Here is a 16,448-nt window from a genome sequence, read left to right as displayed (position 1 = left end):
AGAAAGAGAGGAAGAGAGGAGCTCATTGCATCATGGGAAATCCCCCGATAGTCTAGGCCTTAAAGTAGAATAAAAAATGATGCCCAGATTTCTTACATGTGTACAGACATTTGAATACACAAAAATATATCACTGCAAAAATCTAGTGAGGAACCTGCTGCTGCCTACTGTATTTCTATATGGTCCAAAAAACATACAGAACGTGGTCAAAATTGTGAAACAATTTGTTGTATTTTACAACCTGCACTGACTACAAACACCTGTTGTCTCACTGTATAATAATTTCCCTCCTTTACTGACTTGTGTTTGTGCCTTTTGCCCAGTACAGCCCAGAGGAACCAGTTCATGACCCCAAATGGTTTTACCATGTACATGCTCTCTAAGGAGAACTGTGTATTTAACCCAGAGCATGCTAGGGTTTACCAAGACATGAAACACCCACTGGCACACTACTTCATCTCCTCCTCTCACAATACCTACCTCACTAAGGACCAGCTGACCGGGGACAGCAGCACAGAGCCATATATCCGGTAAGAACGAACAGGACCATACACATACCTGTACGTATGCACTTTGTAACATTTAGTGAATGAATGTGTGAACATACAGCATTTTAATATGTAGCTTGCTAGGCTAGGTAAAGTCAGTTACATCATTATGTATTAGAGGTATATTGGGGCCGAAGAGATGTAGCTTCCAGGAGTTTGCTAATCAAAAACTTGGGTGTGGGGGGGAGTTGGAAAGGCCGTGGAGGAAGTCTTTCAGTTGGGCTCAACAAGGTACTGGGAAACTGTCTGACAGCACGGGAAAGAGGCAGGTCCTAGGCTGTTGTCTATATCATGGACACCAGCTTCTGGGAAAAATTCCAGAAACTCTTGAAGAACACTTTGAGGAACTCCTAAACCTGACATACCCCTCTGTGGAAGAGGCAGGGTTGCATCCATGTTACCCATTTCCCTGGCTATGGAACTAACTATCTATGGATGAATGAGGTTTTCCCTGAGATACTGGAGGCGCTGAGTATTGTTGGGCTACCTTAGGTGACATGCCACTTTAATCCTTTGTAGAGCTTGGGAACAGTGCATGTGGCTGAGACCTATGCTTCAGTCATAGTGGTGTGGGTGGGTAAGCTCATGCTAGGGTGCTGGAAAGGAGGAGATTCTGCTTGAACCACAAGAAGAGCAGTCCAGATTCCGTTCCAGTCATTAAACACCCTTGCAGGAATATCAGAGAGTTAATGGAAGTGCTCATTCAGTCTACTATTCTATGGGTCTTCCTTGGTGTATTCAGTAGGGCATGCTGCTGGAATAGGTAGTAGCCAGGGCCAATGCTAGGAGCCATCCAGTCCTTGTACACATTGAGAGTTGGGTCCTACAGTTCTACAGTAGCCCAGAATTGACAAACCAAACACTGGCTCTAGATAGGGCCTTTTTTTGTGAGCGGGCCACCATAGTTTCTCCTCCATGCAGGTATGGGTAGGATGAAGCAAGTTAGTCACTGCTAAATACCAAATCTTACACCAATGTGGAACCTTCTGTTCTCATCTTGACAAGTTGAGGAGGACCAACCAAATACACCATTAACCGTTAGCTTTGGTTGCTGTGAGGCTAGAGGGTGTGAGTTCAGGCCCCCAGACTTTAGACATGGACATCGACAAGAACACAGATTAGTCACAAGCTCCTAAATTGCAAGTTTTAGAAATTCCTAATGATGATTATTCTCTTAGAGCCTTGAATCATAGCTGCCGCTGTGTGGAGCTGGACTGTTGGGATGGAGATAAAGGAGAGCCAATCATATACCATGGACACACACTCACCTCCAAAGTGCCCTTTGTCGAAGTCATTGAGACCATCAATGAATATGCTTTTAAAGTGAGTATAATCAGAATCATTTTACATGCGAGCTGCATACAGTATTTTGTCTTGGTCACATTCATGCAGATATATGTTACAGATAAATATCAAACACTACGTTCTAATTTAATACATTTATGCTAATTTATGTGGACAAAAGTGATATTGTGTTGTTGAAGAGTTGTATGTACAATAACAATTTTGCTCACAGTTTAAAAGATAATTTCCATACTTTCTTCTCTATCCTGCTCTCACTGACTTTGCACCATCTCTCTCAGGCATCTCCGTACCCTCTGATCCTGTCCCTGGAGAACCACTGCTCCGTGGAGCAGCAGACAGTAATGGCTCGACACCTACGATCCATCCTGGGAGACAAGCTGCTCACCAAGTCCGTCAGTGATCTGGATCCTCACAAGCTGCCCTCTCCAGAGGTAAGGAGACACTGTTCCAAAACCCGATCAAAGTCCAGTCCCCATAAGAACTACTATATCTATTCAGACTAATGGTAATTGGTGGCATAGATTAAGCCTGTGTAAAGCCACATTCAATTTTCTTACACAATGTTGCCTGAGAGATTAAAAACCTGACGTGATTAAATGATTTGTCCTGATAGATATGTATGTGCTTGCTACTTTAACAGAATGTGGACGTGGTTAAAAATAGCCAATGTCGAGGATTTCACTCTGACACTTTTTAAAAAATTCTCTCCAACTGGATTGCAGGAGTTTCCTGTGGATTTCTGTTTGTGTATGTGTGGCATTTGTACGGTTTCTCTGTCTTGATGTCAACTGTTACATTGTTATGATTATGTGTGAAGCAGAGAGCAGACTGTTTGGGTTAGGCTGGAAATCTGGGGCCATCTGCTCTTCTGTGCCCCACTTATTCTACATTTGCACACGATCATAACGTGTGTGAGGGCTGATGCGCACGTATGATCTGTGCCCCAGTAATCACACTCCCTTGAGGCCCTTTCATATTAATGTTGACTTCTGTCTGTGCCTTTAATTATACATGACTTTATATTGTTTGCTTTGAGGATTTTATTCCCATATACCGTTTTATTCCTGTCTAACCATTGTTGTACATTATTGTATTATTATCAGTGATGATAGAAGTAGCAGTAGCAGTAGACAGTGGTGGATAAACTATTCAGATGTTTTACTTAAAGCAAAAGGAACATTTTGTGTTGATTCTGGCAGCCCCTGTGGACAAAAGCAAAGACAAAAAAAAAACAAAGAGCTAATATCCATAAAATATGTCACTCAGTTAGGGGTCATCAGTTGATTCAATGATAGAAAAGTTGCCATAATGTCAAATATAGCTGTGTGTGGTGGAGCTAATTTGAAGTACTTTTTATATTGTTGAATTGTTTTATCTGTAATAATAAATAATATTTTTACATTTGCCAATTACAGGTGTCAAATAAATATAATGTGACAGATAGGACAGAAAGGGACCATCATTCATTCAGCCATGGTGACAGTCTTAGGATTTTGGAATGACTGGAAAGGTGTGGGCTTCCCCCTTTTTTAAAATAAATCAGCAAAACAGTATAAGACTGTACATTAGCAAGCTAGACAGCTTTCACAATTTACTCGTGAAGATATTTACGAGTGTTTTTTATTGTGAGACTATACATGACACATGGTAATATCATATACCATTTCATTTTCACAGTATTACAGTAGTAATATAGATCATGAAGTAGTCGTCTTGGTGGCTAACGCTGCAGTAGTAGCTCTTGTGGTGATAAAATAGTTAACTAGTAGTATAATTTTCAAACAAGTTGTTAATGTGTAGTGCGTGTACTGTGTTTGTTGTGTGTGCAGGAGCTCAAGTTTAAAATCCTGGTCAAAGGGAAGAAGGAGCGTGTGGTGGAGTGCTCATCCAGCTCTTCAGACCTCAGCTCCTCAGACGAGGAGGCCAGCTGCGCCGAAGGCAAACCCAGGAGAAAGAAAGAGGAAAAGAAGGTGGGTACAATACTACATTTTGAAAATAGCAATGAGGATAAACTGACAGTGAACAGTAATTTAGCAGTTAGGCTGGTAAATAATGTGATTGGTTTCATTCTGTGTCGTCTCAGCCAGGTGTGTCTAAGCTGAGTCCAGAGCTGTCGGAGCTGGTTGTGTACACCCAAAGTGTTCCCTTCAAAAGCTTCGAACAAGCAGCCAAAAACCCAGCAACTGACATGTCCTCTTTCTCCGAGAGCGACGCACTCAGATACATCAAGGACTCAGGTAAGATGTGTGTATGTGAGTGACTAAACTTACTCTATGAAAGTAAAGGGAAATAGTTTTCATGCTGCCCTCAATTGAAAAAAAGTGGAAATGGAATAGTGAAAATCCTAAAGATTCAAATAAAGATTTAGGTGCATATAGACATATTAATTCTACCTTATTCAGGCAGCACAAAAACAAAAGCAAAATGAGTCTTTCACAGTGTACCATTTGACTAATTGGGCTTTTCTTGTCCATCTCCTCCAGGGATGTATTTTGTTCGCCACAACAGCCACCAGCTCAGCAGGATCTACCCCTCAGGCCAGCGCCTCCAGTCCTCCAACTACAACCCTCAGGAGATGTGGAACGGCGGCTGTCAGATTGGTGAGAGCTTATTTTATGTTATTCTGTTCACAAGAGAAGCAGACAGACTAATCAAGTTCTTGGCTTCCTCTCCTTGGTCTAATTGTGTGCCACCCATCCCCCCAATGGTAGTATCAAAAGAACATTGTGGTAGACAGAAATGTATGCCACTTACACACTTGTGTTTTCTCCAGTTGCTTTGAATTTCCAGACACCTGGTGAGCAGATGGACCTAAACCATGGCAGGTTTCTGCAGAATGGTCAGTGTGGGTACATCCTGAAGCCTCCGTTCATGTGCCGGCCAGACACCACCTTCAACCCAGAGAATGTTGGTGGAGGACCTGGCCATAGTCCTGTCCTACTCACTGTTCGGGTAAGAAGGTGGTAACCTAGCCTAAATGAATAGCAAGTAGCGGAATATGTAAAACTGCAGGATCCAAAGGTATTTTCCCCACTGTCAGTTTGTTAAACAGAAGTACAGGAACATATTGGTGACTGGATGTTACTCCAATGGTTCTAGGCAGTTGTAAATTTATACCCCAAAAGGATGGATGGATGGCATTACACACACTGTATGGGAGTGTCAGACTCACTCTAATAAGCTGTTCTTGCTACATACTATAATGATACTCTAATCAAATGAAGCTCTGTTATTCCAGGTTATTTCAGCTCAGCAGCTTCCTAAACCAGAATGGGACAAGCCCAGCTCCATTGTGGACCCTCAGGTGTGGGTAGAGATACATGGTGTTCCCATAGACAACAATAAGAAGAAAACTCATCATGTCGACAACAATGGTAAATACCTAGCATACCGAAAAAAATACACTTTTAAATGGCATTTATGAAATTCTACACAGCTTATTAGAAAGTCACTTAGCTAATGAACACCTTTAGATGTGGTTGAAAGCTCCAGAAAAAAATAAGTGGAATTGTAAACGAAAAAACTACAATTACCATGGCATCTTTAAAGTATCAATAGTATAAATAGTGGTTCCCAAGCATTTGTATCCCAGGGGGTAATTCTGCAGTTGCCAGGGGGTGTGTGGCAATACTAGGGAGTAGTTTGACTAATTTAAAATAAAATGAATGATGTTTTAAAAAAATATATCAGCATATTGAATCCGGGGGCTGTACAGTGTAGTCAAAAGCCACACAGTTCAAAGATAAAACGTAAAAGTAAGATAAAAGATAACACCAAAGAATAAAAATAAATAAATGAAAATAATAATAGCAGAATTATAATAAGACTTTTGGTTTTTGGAAACATTTAGGTAAAAGTCCTTGCTTTTCAGTCTGGATTTAAAAACTCCAATGGTTGCAGCTCTTCTACAACCATCCGGAGGTTGGTTTCAACACTGTGCTGCATAATGACTAAAAGCCACTTCTCTGTGTTTACAGTACATATTACCCATGGCACCACTAGCAGTCCAAACAGCCTTGACAGTTGACTACAAGTAATGGATCAATGGTTGAAACAGCTAAAAGTAATTGATTAACAGTTGAAATAGGTAAAAGGAATAGATATATGGTTGAAACTAAGGCTGACACAAAATCAGATTTTCACTACACAATTATTGTGGCCAAAAGTTTGAAAAGAATCAACCCTAACCTTCTGGAGCTTCAGGTGGTACTAATAGGAGCGTTAACTGACCTGATCATTGTAACAATATCCACTTTATATCAGTAATACTGTACATCAGACAAAAAGGGCTAGGAACTACTTACTGCAGACAAGTTAAACTGAACAAATTGGTGTGAATAAGTTTGTCAGTAAGTGTTCTTTCCCTGGTTCAGGCTTCAACCCGCGGTGGGACTGTACCTTTAACTTTACCGTCCATGTCCCTGACCTGGCTCTGGTTCGTTTCATGGTGGAGGACCATGACTATACCTCAAGCAATGACTTCCTGGGACAGTACACTCTGCCTTTCACAAGTCTCCGTACAGGTATGTGTTGGGACAGTAGAGTTTGGCTATTACAGGGACTGTACCAAAGATTTGCCCTCCTGACCTTCTTCCTTTATCTCTGCAGGTTATCGCCATGTTTGGCTGCTTAAAGTGGATGGCTCCAGCCTTTCGCCTTCCTCACTCTTCATCCACATCAAGGTCACTCCGTGTCAGAGCAGTCCCTCGAAATCACCGGCCAAGTCTTCAGCCAAGAAACCCTAATCCCATCTCTGAAGCATGGAAGCCATCATTGGAAGATCCCCAGGACATATCTGCCTGCAATAGAAGACCTAATTCATTAACTTAAAGGTTATATCATTGTCGACCTTGCAGCTATATCCCCACTCTGTCCACATTTTATGGAAGAGAACTGTGTTGTTACAGACATGCAAACAGTAAAACTGACCAGTATTTTAAACGTATGAAGAAGAAAGAAAACACTGTTCTGAGATGCGTACAGTATGATCAGTTTTGTGATCTTCCCAAGAGTGTAAACAAAAAACTGAAGATACAATCAGGGAGGTAATTACCATCAAACCAAATGTCAATTTTGGCTGTGGTTGGTAGGTTTAACTGCACTAACATCATTCCCTCAAAAACCAAATCTTCCAGTTACAGTGACTGGTGCATATTTGAAACCAGAACTGTCTATTTAATCCCTCATTTAACGGAGGGTTGATTCTCAGAGCAGGACTTAGTGACAACCCATCGAACCAGCCTGCAGAAGTCTACATATATCAATGTACGAGACCATGACCAAAGTTTGGTGCTAGAGTTTGTCTCCACATTTGAGTCTCAAGCCTTCCACAGGAAGGCCTTTTTTAAACTACAGTAACTTATTTTTAAATTTATTTGAACTAAATAGTCTAGAAATGCCTGCTGGTATGTGCTTCAAACATTACTTGGGTAGGGTAGAAACTCTTCATTAACTTTATAAATAGCATGTGAAGGAGACATTAACTATAAAGAATGGGCTGATTTGATATGTCCATTAAAAGAACCATTGGTCGCTGTAGTCATTATTGACGTCCATACTGGCTGTGAAGTGATCTCTTCCTAATGTGACTTACTGTAAGTGACAAGGGACATAATCACAGTGAAAAAATGCATTTTAAAGTTCAGCTATGTGGCTTTAGGAGTCTGGAGGCTATGGTCTACTTCAAACTAAGTGCTTGTTGGATCATCAGAACGGCATCTGAAACTGCCTCCCCCCGTGCAAATTTTTCTTTTTCTAGCATTTGTTGGTTGGTTGAGGTTAGGGGTGAAAATATCAGGGTATGCCAGTCAGAGGCAGAACAACGTGGGATTTTTTCACCATCATCACCATCATTTGGGGAAAAACGCAATAGAAATTGTCTCTTCTATTTTTGAGTTACATAACACAGATAGGTTCAGAACAGCTATAAATACTTTAGCCAGTGGTTTATAAAAGGCTACAAGTCCAGTTTTTCAACTCTTGAAAGTTATCGTCTGTCTTGGTGACTGTAAGGTAAACACTTCACATGGCTGAGATCAGCTTTTGTAGCCTGATGATGCTGATGCTGTCCCCCTATCTGCCGCAGCTGATCAAGGAAGTGTCGGGGGGAACCCTCTGAAAGATACCCATTAGATTTGTCTGACTTATATTGTTGTTAGCATTAGCTAGCTTTCTTTCGGTGAGGTCATATTAGGAAAGATCAGGTCACAGCCAGTACACTGTAAAAACAAATTCTAAAGGCAGCTGTCTTCACTAAATGTTTCTGTTTTATGTCAAAATGAAACTTATCTACAACTTTGCACTTTTTGGGTGCTTGAAAATTAAATATATATATGTGTGAGTTTGCATTTGACTTAAAGCTGAAACATTTAAGGAAGAGAGTTGCTTTGAAATTATGAGTTTTCTAAACTTTTTGTTACACTGTACGAACAGGAGGCATAAATCTGATAGAGGCATAAAAACATATTTGATAAAAAATTCTAATCTTCTAATATCAAGGATCACTTTTTCTGACGCTTTTGAGCACATCATACTCCGTGTCCACATGCAACCAGGTTACACAGGTAGTGGTAGAACAGGTCCACATGTGACTGTAAATCAGTGTGTACATGCAGCAGGTCAGTGATCAGATTTCACCCCTACCCTGACCTTACTCTTAACTTTATTTTTATTCTTTTTTGACAAAAACAAAATACTAACAGACATTCATTTATAACTAAAAGTCAATTCTGTTGGTTTTATTCCAAAAAGAAATATAACAAAGTACTCCAAACAGATATAAAGTAAAATAAGATATGATCTCCAGTTTTCCAGTATTTTTCACATTTGTAAGTGGCATATCTCAAGGAAAAAGTCAATTGTTCCATTATATACATTTCCTGAACTATCGATTCAGGGACTGTTGGAGATTCTTAGCTCAGCCTTTTCCTTGGTATTGGTCTTTGCTACCTGTTAATAGTATTAGTAATAAATATCTGTCCTGCTTTTGCAGCCCAGTAGGCAAGTGTCCCAAATACATAACACTCAAATTAAAATTAAGCGCAGGACTGATGACTGTTCTGATCTCTGTTACTTATCTACCCAGGAAGAGGAAATATTAGGACACGCCCTAAAAATATGAAAATAATACCTTATTGTGGAACCGTAGCTTACATTTTTGGGCAGTTAGACTTGGTCCAGCCAATCAGCTGTTACTTCCCCTGTCAGTAGAAAGCTGATTAGAAACCTGCTTACCTCAATACATGACAGAAATGCATCACATTTTTCTAACCCCCTACCCTGATTACTGTATTAAAGATTGAATTTCAGTGCTCGTGTATCAAGATACAAAAACTTAAACTTATCTTTTTAAAACTGTATGTAGGGATAGTTGGATCCTACTACAGCTCTATGTATCAGTGTGATACAGGGGTCAAATGTGGCAACGTCCCCAACACTATATAGCACTAAAAGCCACATGGAAAATAACTGATTTTTATAGGAGATGCAGAGCTCCATGATGGTGAACGATCTTGTTTCTGCCTGTCTGACGTGCTGTATGAATTAGGGGCCCATTGGCAGGTAAAAGACCAGTGTATAAGATTTAGCGGCATCTAGTGGTGTAGTTGCAGATTGCAACTTATTCCCTTCATCCTCCCCTTCCAAGAGTGAATATTCACTATTTGGGCTTCTGTAGAAAAATGGCCATTGTGGATATAAACAGCTCATTCTAAGGTAACAAAAACACAGTGATTCTTATTTTCAGCTGATCATACACTAATGAAAAAAATACCTATGAATATTATATTCCATTTCTGCCAATAGATTCTCCTAAATGTTACACACCGGACCTTTAAATCCCATCCCAGTACTTTTATAATTGTAGCCTAGTGTATCATCATATTAAACATACTTTGAACAGATTACTTTTTTTGTTAAATGTTTGATTCACAGTGACTGTATTTTAGCTTCACTTAATTTCAGTCTAATTGTTGTTTCTTTTTATCACTAAATGACTTGAGAGCAAACTATATTATTAAGTAGATACTAGAGTTTTTATATTAGAAATACAAGTTATGCAATAGCAATTTTAAAGAAGAGCTTTTATACAGTGTTGTTTTTGTTGATGAAGGTTGTTTGTTGATTTACACATGGCAAATATGAATATGTCATATGACGATAATCTGACAGAGACTCTTATGACTTGAAGGATTTTTTAATCAATTAATCAAACAGCGTTGTCTGCTTTGTCAGTTTGACAAAACATATTATTAGAAAGATCTTGTAGAATTGGCAGGGGCGTGTCCAGAAGGGGGGGGGCCCTGAAATCTGATTGGCCACCCCATTACCCTTGCCTCCTTAACTCCACACTCTTTCAGAGGTTGGCTCTCTGTAGTAAAATTAAACATACTGGTATCCTATGGCTCTATGGCACTGACCTGTCATGCTAGCATGTCAGGGCGGAGGCTAAATAACGGCCAAGGTTTGGTTAAATTTTGGCGATGGAAAAACTGGCAAGGCCATTTTCAAACAGATCCCTTGATCTCTGACCTCAAGATATCTGGATGAAAATGGGTTTATGGGTACCCACACATCAGTTTTCCCTTTGCAGACATGCCCACTTTATGCTAATCCCATACAGTTTTGGCCAATAACTCCCAGAAATTGGGAATGACTGGAAGGCTGAGACATATACTTCATGCCACCTCTGCGTAAGTCAAATCCCCCTTGTGCCACCCCAGTCCAAAAAGACTGGACACGCCCCTGAGAATTGGTGAAAAAAGTTTTGGAGCAAGTGCCAACACTAAACAGTCTGAAGCTAATCTGACAACACTGCACTTAGTGTCGTGTATCAGGAGCTGTAAGAACTACAGATAAGGTTAGAAGACCAAAGTTGTGTTTTTTGAACTGTAGCGATGAAGACAAAAACTGTAACTGTACAATTGAAAGCGTTGACATTGTTGTTGTTTATTTATTGTATCTGAAGTATTATATTTGCTTTTATGCTGCACCAGCTGTATACTAATCAACCTGATGTTATTTATTTAAACAGGTAATACACCATGATAGAATAGAAATGCAATAAAACATTCTGAAAACAGTTGAAGAAGAAGATATTATTTGAGTAACTGCAGTCCAGCTCACACATCCAGATGTTTTAACAGTGAATCACAGAAGGAAGCATGCATCTACTGACAGTGGCGTCCTCCTCAGCTGAGCTGTAACAGCTGTTAGCTAGCTCACCTAGCACTGCTGAGATAGCTAACGTTCAGCTAACCCCCACTAAGGGATCACCAAAGCTTCATGGGGGAGTAGTGAGGCCCTCTCAATTTTAGGGTGTGCTAGAAAACTTAAATTATATACACAGTAGGCCTATATCTGGTTCAGTTCTGTGAAGAAAAGTAAATTAAGTAAATAAAACAGCGCCACGGACAGAAAAACACTGAATTTGTCCCGAAAATAAGCATATTAAGTCTGTATGATTGCTAAAAATTATAAAGACATACATAATACAAACAGAGAAATGTATAAAAAGTTCCTTAAACATTAAATAATAATCTGCTCAAAATGTTTCCACATCACTAGTTTTACACAAACTTCCTGTCATTGTACAGTTTTTAATATAATATGAAATATCCATAAAATATGTCACTGCGTCAGGGGTTGTCAGGTTACTAAATGATAGAAAATGGGCCCCTGAGGAAAAAGGCTGGGAACCAGTGTTCTAGGGTGCTAATCCTTACCCTGAGTTGTTGCCCTTTTTTTCCACCCCTGCCCCTCGAACAGCCACTGTGTCCAGGCTTTCAGCGGCTCCGACTTGTTCCCTCTTCTCCACCCTTCTCCTTCAGTGCACAGGCAGTGTTCAGGTTCAGGTCCGTTATAACTTATATTTAATATGGCATTAAATGCAAAGGCAGGGAGGAGCTTATTTTATTACTGAGGAAAGTAAACTAGTTTTTCCAGCAATAAGTTTATCTTGATCAATATATTTTTTAAATGATTCATGTCAAGTTGATCACACTTCAGGCCCCATATGCTAACGATGGGCTAAATCTTTCATATTTCAGATGTTATTATTATTATTGTTCTCAGTAATGGATATGCTTGCATTCAAAGAACAGTGATGTGAGATGGGTCTCAATAGAGAAAAACAAGATGAAAACTGCTCCACTAACAACCACCCCTTTCCTAGTTCTGATTATACTGACTGACCAAAATGTGATATGACATTGCTGTTGAGTTTTTTAAATGTTTTTGATAAATATTTTCTGGTTCCATTATATTGGAGAAAAGGCAGACATCTCTACAGCCGATACCTCCAAAATTCAGCACCTAAACAGTCTTGATGGATAAACAGCACTACAGGTAAGAAAAATCTAAAATATGTATTAATTGATTTTGGGGTGGACTGCTCCTTTAAGTCAGTGTTTACATTTACCTCTACAACTGTGTTTTAGGGATCACTCAAATATGAATCAATATATAATAATAACATAAATATTACAGATAATTGATAAATATCCATAAAACTTTCTTTTTATGACTGAAAATTTATTTTTATTACATGGGCAACCAGCCTATCTGTATTCTTTTCCATCCAACCATGAACCCTCTCCAGTCCATTACCTTTTAACTTACCGAATGAATCAGTTTACTCCAGTGGAACAGGACAGGGACTTGAACCTGCAACATTTTCTGTAATCTATAAGGTCTCATTCATCACCAGAGGATTTAATGCAGGGTGGGTCAGTGACCACCAAGGGGAGCCACACACCATATGTTCCAGAAGTATGGGAAGAATGCTTATCTTGACCTTAATCATTTTTATTAGGAACCAATGACTTACTGGGTTAAACTGATGTTGAGAAAAAAAAAAAAAACTTGTTACTGTGATAGGGCGGAAGTATTGTTTCTAATATTTGATGTTGTGTTTTGTCTTATTTATTGCATGGTTTGTGAAATCGTGATTGTTATTACATGCTTTTAAGTTGAAAAAGGGTTAAGTTAGTTTTAAATTGACTTCCTTCCTGTTATTACCTTACTATAGTGCTCTACAAAGCGCAGTGACAAGAGAGAAATGGCTTCAAAAATTAAAAATCATGACCAATTATTTGACCTATGACCCCAAAAATGCAGATACTGCACTCTGTCTTTGTATGATCATAAACAGATATATAGGTAGTGCAAAGCCAGATTGCAGAAACTACAGTCTGAGTGTCTTCTTCCCTGACAAAAATGTGATGTCTTATTACAATAAATCTGTATTTAATATTGTTTCATGTGAAAAAGGGTTGGAAAGGTGAGTGATTTAAGTATTTTGTGAGGTTTAACCTGCTCATTGAGTTCAGTCATAAAATCCAGCAGTGCACCAGGGTCTCTTTGGTCTGTGGGTGGCGCAGTTGGAGCACACTGTGGCAGAGAATTGTGCAGGCCTCCCCTCATTTTAGTGTTGAACATTTAATTCCCTCAGCATTTTTATGGTTGAACATTTTTGAAGTATTTTCAAATGTTTAAACCCTCATTTATGAATGGATCATTTTAAGTTTTGTGCTTTTAAGTAACTGCCAATATTAATTACCTGCTGTTTAATGAGACGTAATATTTGAGCCTACATCAGCGGTGTTACCTTGTTGAAACAGCACAATGAAGCTGTGACAGTCCAGCTGGATGTGTGTGTGAGGACAGACACCATGACAGACTGTTGATGCTGCTGCACATGAGGACACATCTGGAGACAGAGACAAGAAGGAATGACTACCAGTGACACCTTACTGATGTCTAATTAGGAAAATAATGTTGGATTTTACTATTTTATAATAAAAGGATAATTGTTAAATGACAAGCTGATTATATTAGAGTCATTCACTAACAGATCAATGTGACTAATGTGATATGTGACGCATTTTCACAAATAAATGCACATTTACCCTGAGTCAGAGGCCAGGGTTACACTATTTATGGTAACGGTATGTTCACTGCTGTAGAAGGCCTACAGTGTTTTTAATGAACTGTATTATGTATACAGTAATAAACCCTTGAATGCTAAATACACATCTTAAGCATTGGAATAAAAGTCTTTATATTAAAAAGGTTTATAACTGTATTTTGTTACTAAAATTGATCCTTGTTATCTGTTACTTTGGCAACACTAAACTCTTCTGCATTAAAACAATACAGTATAATCAGCATTGCCCTGAGAAAACAAACTGATACAAATATAAATAAAACTGTGTTGCTGTTGCTATTGTTTAATTTCCAGTTTCAGAATGTGTCTGGAACTGTTTATTGTCAAATTAAAAGTCACTTAATGTTATTGTTTGTAAACAACTCTTGTGCTTTGCATGTCGGTATAGCTACCTGCTAATGTTAACTCAGTTGTTACAAACCTGAACGGACTTCTGAAACCATTTAAAGACAAGTGGACAACACTCTGCCAACTGTTTGTTCTGGTAAGTGCTCTTCCCGGTTTGTGTTTCCCATGTAGCGTTAGCTCCTAGCGTTAGCTCCAGGGGTCACTGAGTTACATCCGACCTAACGTCAGTATCCGGCGGAGGCTTGATGTTTGCTTATTAACGCCAGCCAATTAATCCTGCAAATATGTAAATGTGCGACAAATGTAAACACTACGTTAAACACTATGGACGCGCCATGTTTGGTAGCAGCTAACATTATCAAAATAAAATATAACGTTATGTTATTGCAGAAACTTTTGCAGTGGAAATGTTATCTGAGATTTCTAATTGTAACACCGGGCTGCACTCGTGAATGTCAACATTAGCTATAATGTGACTAAAATTATGTTTTCTTTCGGAACCAGTCAACTTTACAGAAGAATATAACGTTACTTAAAACCCAAACTGCACAAACGATCTCTTAATTCATCTGTCAATGAACGTCTCATACGGTGTAAGGAGAAGTTCCGCGGGTCTTCAGCCCTGCTCTGTCAGACTCTACAACACCTGATCAATGTTGTACTTTCTGTTTTTCAAATTACCACCATACCATAACTTTACCACTTTACCATAGTTGTTTTATATCTGTATTAATTTATAATAATATATAATAATATTATATATTATTTATTTCACATAAAATGCTGCTGTGACAAGGGAATTTCCCCGTTGTGGGATTAATAAAGTAATACAATACAGGCTTTGACCAGTTTATAAACACTTTCTATGTTAACTGCAGAATCTGACTGGAGTCATTTGTTTACTGTCAAATGTTTATCCGAAGTTCTGATGCACTGTTATCTTTTAAATTGCTAACACTTAGCCAGCTAACTGAAATTATTTCACCATTTGCAGTTAGCTAACTCATTAGTGAAATTAACCTGAAAAAACTTTCATAAGTGGATACATATTTGAGTAAATAATATTTGAATTTACCTCTGGAGTCCGTGTATATTCTCGTGTATTAGCCCAAAGAGACCTCACGTCTTTAGGCGACATTGCAGAGCCTAGCATTATGGCTAGCATACAATGAGCTAACGTTCATTTACAAAATCATGTGGCTGGAGTAGCACTTAAAGCTGCAGTACAGTAGCTGCTTGGGACAAATTTAATGATACATTTCAATGGGGAAAACTGTACTTTTCAACTGCTACATTATATATAAAATAAGATTAATAGATAAATACATATAAATTCTACATATAAAATCTATCTACTGCAGCTTTAACACTAGCTCCACCTTCACCAGTAAACTGTAAAACATTACTTTGTCATTAATGCATTAGTGACTATAATGCAAATATACAATAGTGTAACACAGGGGAATTGTTCCTGCATTTTGGATACTTTCAGTTTGCTAATACCTTTTAATGGCCTACATATGTGCTTTTAATCAAGTGACATATTCACTGCAGGACTTTTCCACATGATGAAGTGCTTTATATTGCATTGTTGTTATATAATATAAATAAATGAAATGATTTAATTTAAACATATTTCCTCTCATACGCCTAGTAGTGTGTAGCCATATTGTCTCTCCCTGTCCTCTCTCACTCTTACCTGCTTGTCTTCCTCTCTTCTCGTCTTTCTAACCTCTTTCTTTTTATGCTTCCTCCAGAGTATCTATACTCAAAATTCGTCATGACTGGTTTTGGGGGACAGGTGGAGGAGGTGGCCCTCTCTATACCAGAACAAAGAGCACAAAACAATGTCTGTATGAAACAAACCAGAAGACCCCGTGACTGGTTGAAAATTGCCTGCTGTCCATATCCTTTCTTACTGCAAGTGTAACCTTGTCTGGTACCTGGTGAGACCAAATATGTGTAATATTTAGAAGATTTAAAGCCAATATTAGTCCCATTACTGTAGGTGCTTCCAGTATGTAATTCTCTTTCCTCTGTTGTTGATTAATTATATGAATAAATGAATATGATGCTTTGACCTTAACCTCTTCCTCCACGTGGTTGGATTTTGCATCCAAATTTGTGATCCTGCTCGACTGTGTGGCTCTGGCCATGTACAAGCCCTATGAACAAAAGAGCACCACTGAAGTGGTTAGTGTGAGCCCTGCATTCCTGTATGCGAGCACTGGCAGTGAGATGAACATTTACTGTGTTTTTGTTTAGGTTTGGTTGACTTTCATGCAAATGCCATTAGGAGCACT

General features: G+C 38.8%; 1 protein-coding gene across 1 annotated transcript in view; it reads left to right on the top strand.

Annotated features, from left to right (window-relative positions):
* Positions 1 to 9,561, top strand: part of LOC118325765 (1-phosphatidylinositol 4,5-bisphosphate phosphodiesterase delta-3-A-like) — a 26,118-nt gene extending 16,557 nt beyond the window's left edge. Inside the window, exons 7-16 of the mRNA XM_035658568.1 lie at positions 329 to 530; positions 1,727 to 1,871; positions 2,132 to 2,284; positions 3,683 to 3,823; positions 3,937 to 4,090; positions 4,337 to 4,453; positions 4,627 to 4,805; positions 5,092 to 5,227; positions 6,227 to 6,376; positions 6,462 to 9,561. Of these exons, the coding sequence (XP_035514461.1) occupies positions 329 to 530; positions 1,727 to 1,871; positions 2,132 to 2,284; positions 3,683 to 3,823; positions 3,937 to 4,090; positions 4,337 to 4,453; positions 4,627 to 4,805; positions 5,092 to 5,227; positions 6,227 to 6,376; positions 6,462 to 6,598 (1,514 nt within the window). The 3' untranslated portion in view covers positions 6,599 to 9,561. The remainder of the gene's footprint in view (positions 1 to 328; positions 531 to 1,726; positions 1,872 to 2,131; positions 2,285 to 3,682; positions 3,824 to 3,936; positions 4,091 to 4,336; positions 4,454 to 4,626; positions 4,806 to 5,091; positions 5,228 to 6,226; positions 6,377 to 6,461) is intronic.
* The last annotated feature ends 6,887 nt before the right edge of the window (positions 9,562 to 16,448 follow it).

The sequence above is a fragment of the Morone saxatilis genome, unplaced genomic scaffold (assembly GCF_004916995.1).
Source record: "Morone saxatilis isolate NCDOM2014 unplaced genomic scaffold, NCSU_SB_2.0 Contig1, whole genome shotgun sequence".
NCBI classification, from domain to species: Eukaryota; Metazoa; Chordata; class Actinopteri; family Moronidae; genus Morone; species Morone saxatilis.
The sequence above is the reverse complement of the archived record's forward strand: the minus strand, read 5'-3'. Positions and strand labels throughout refer to the sequence as shown.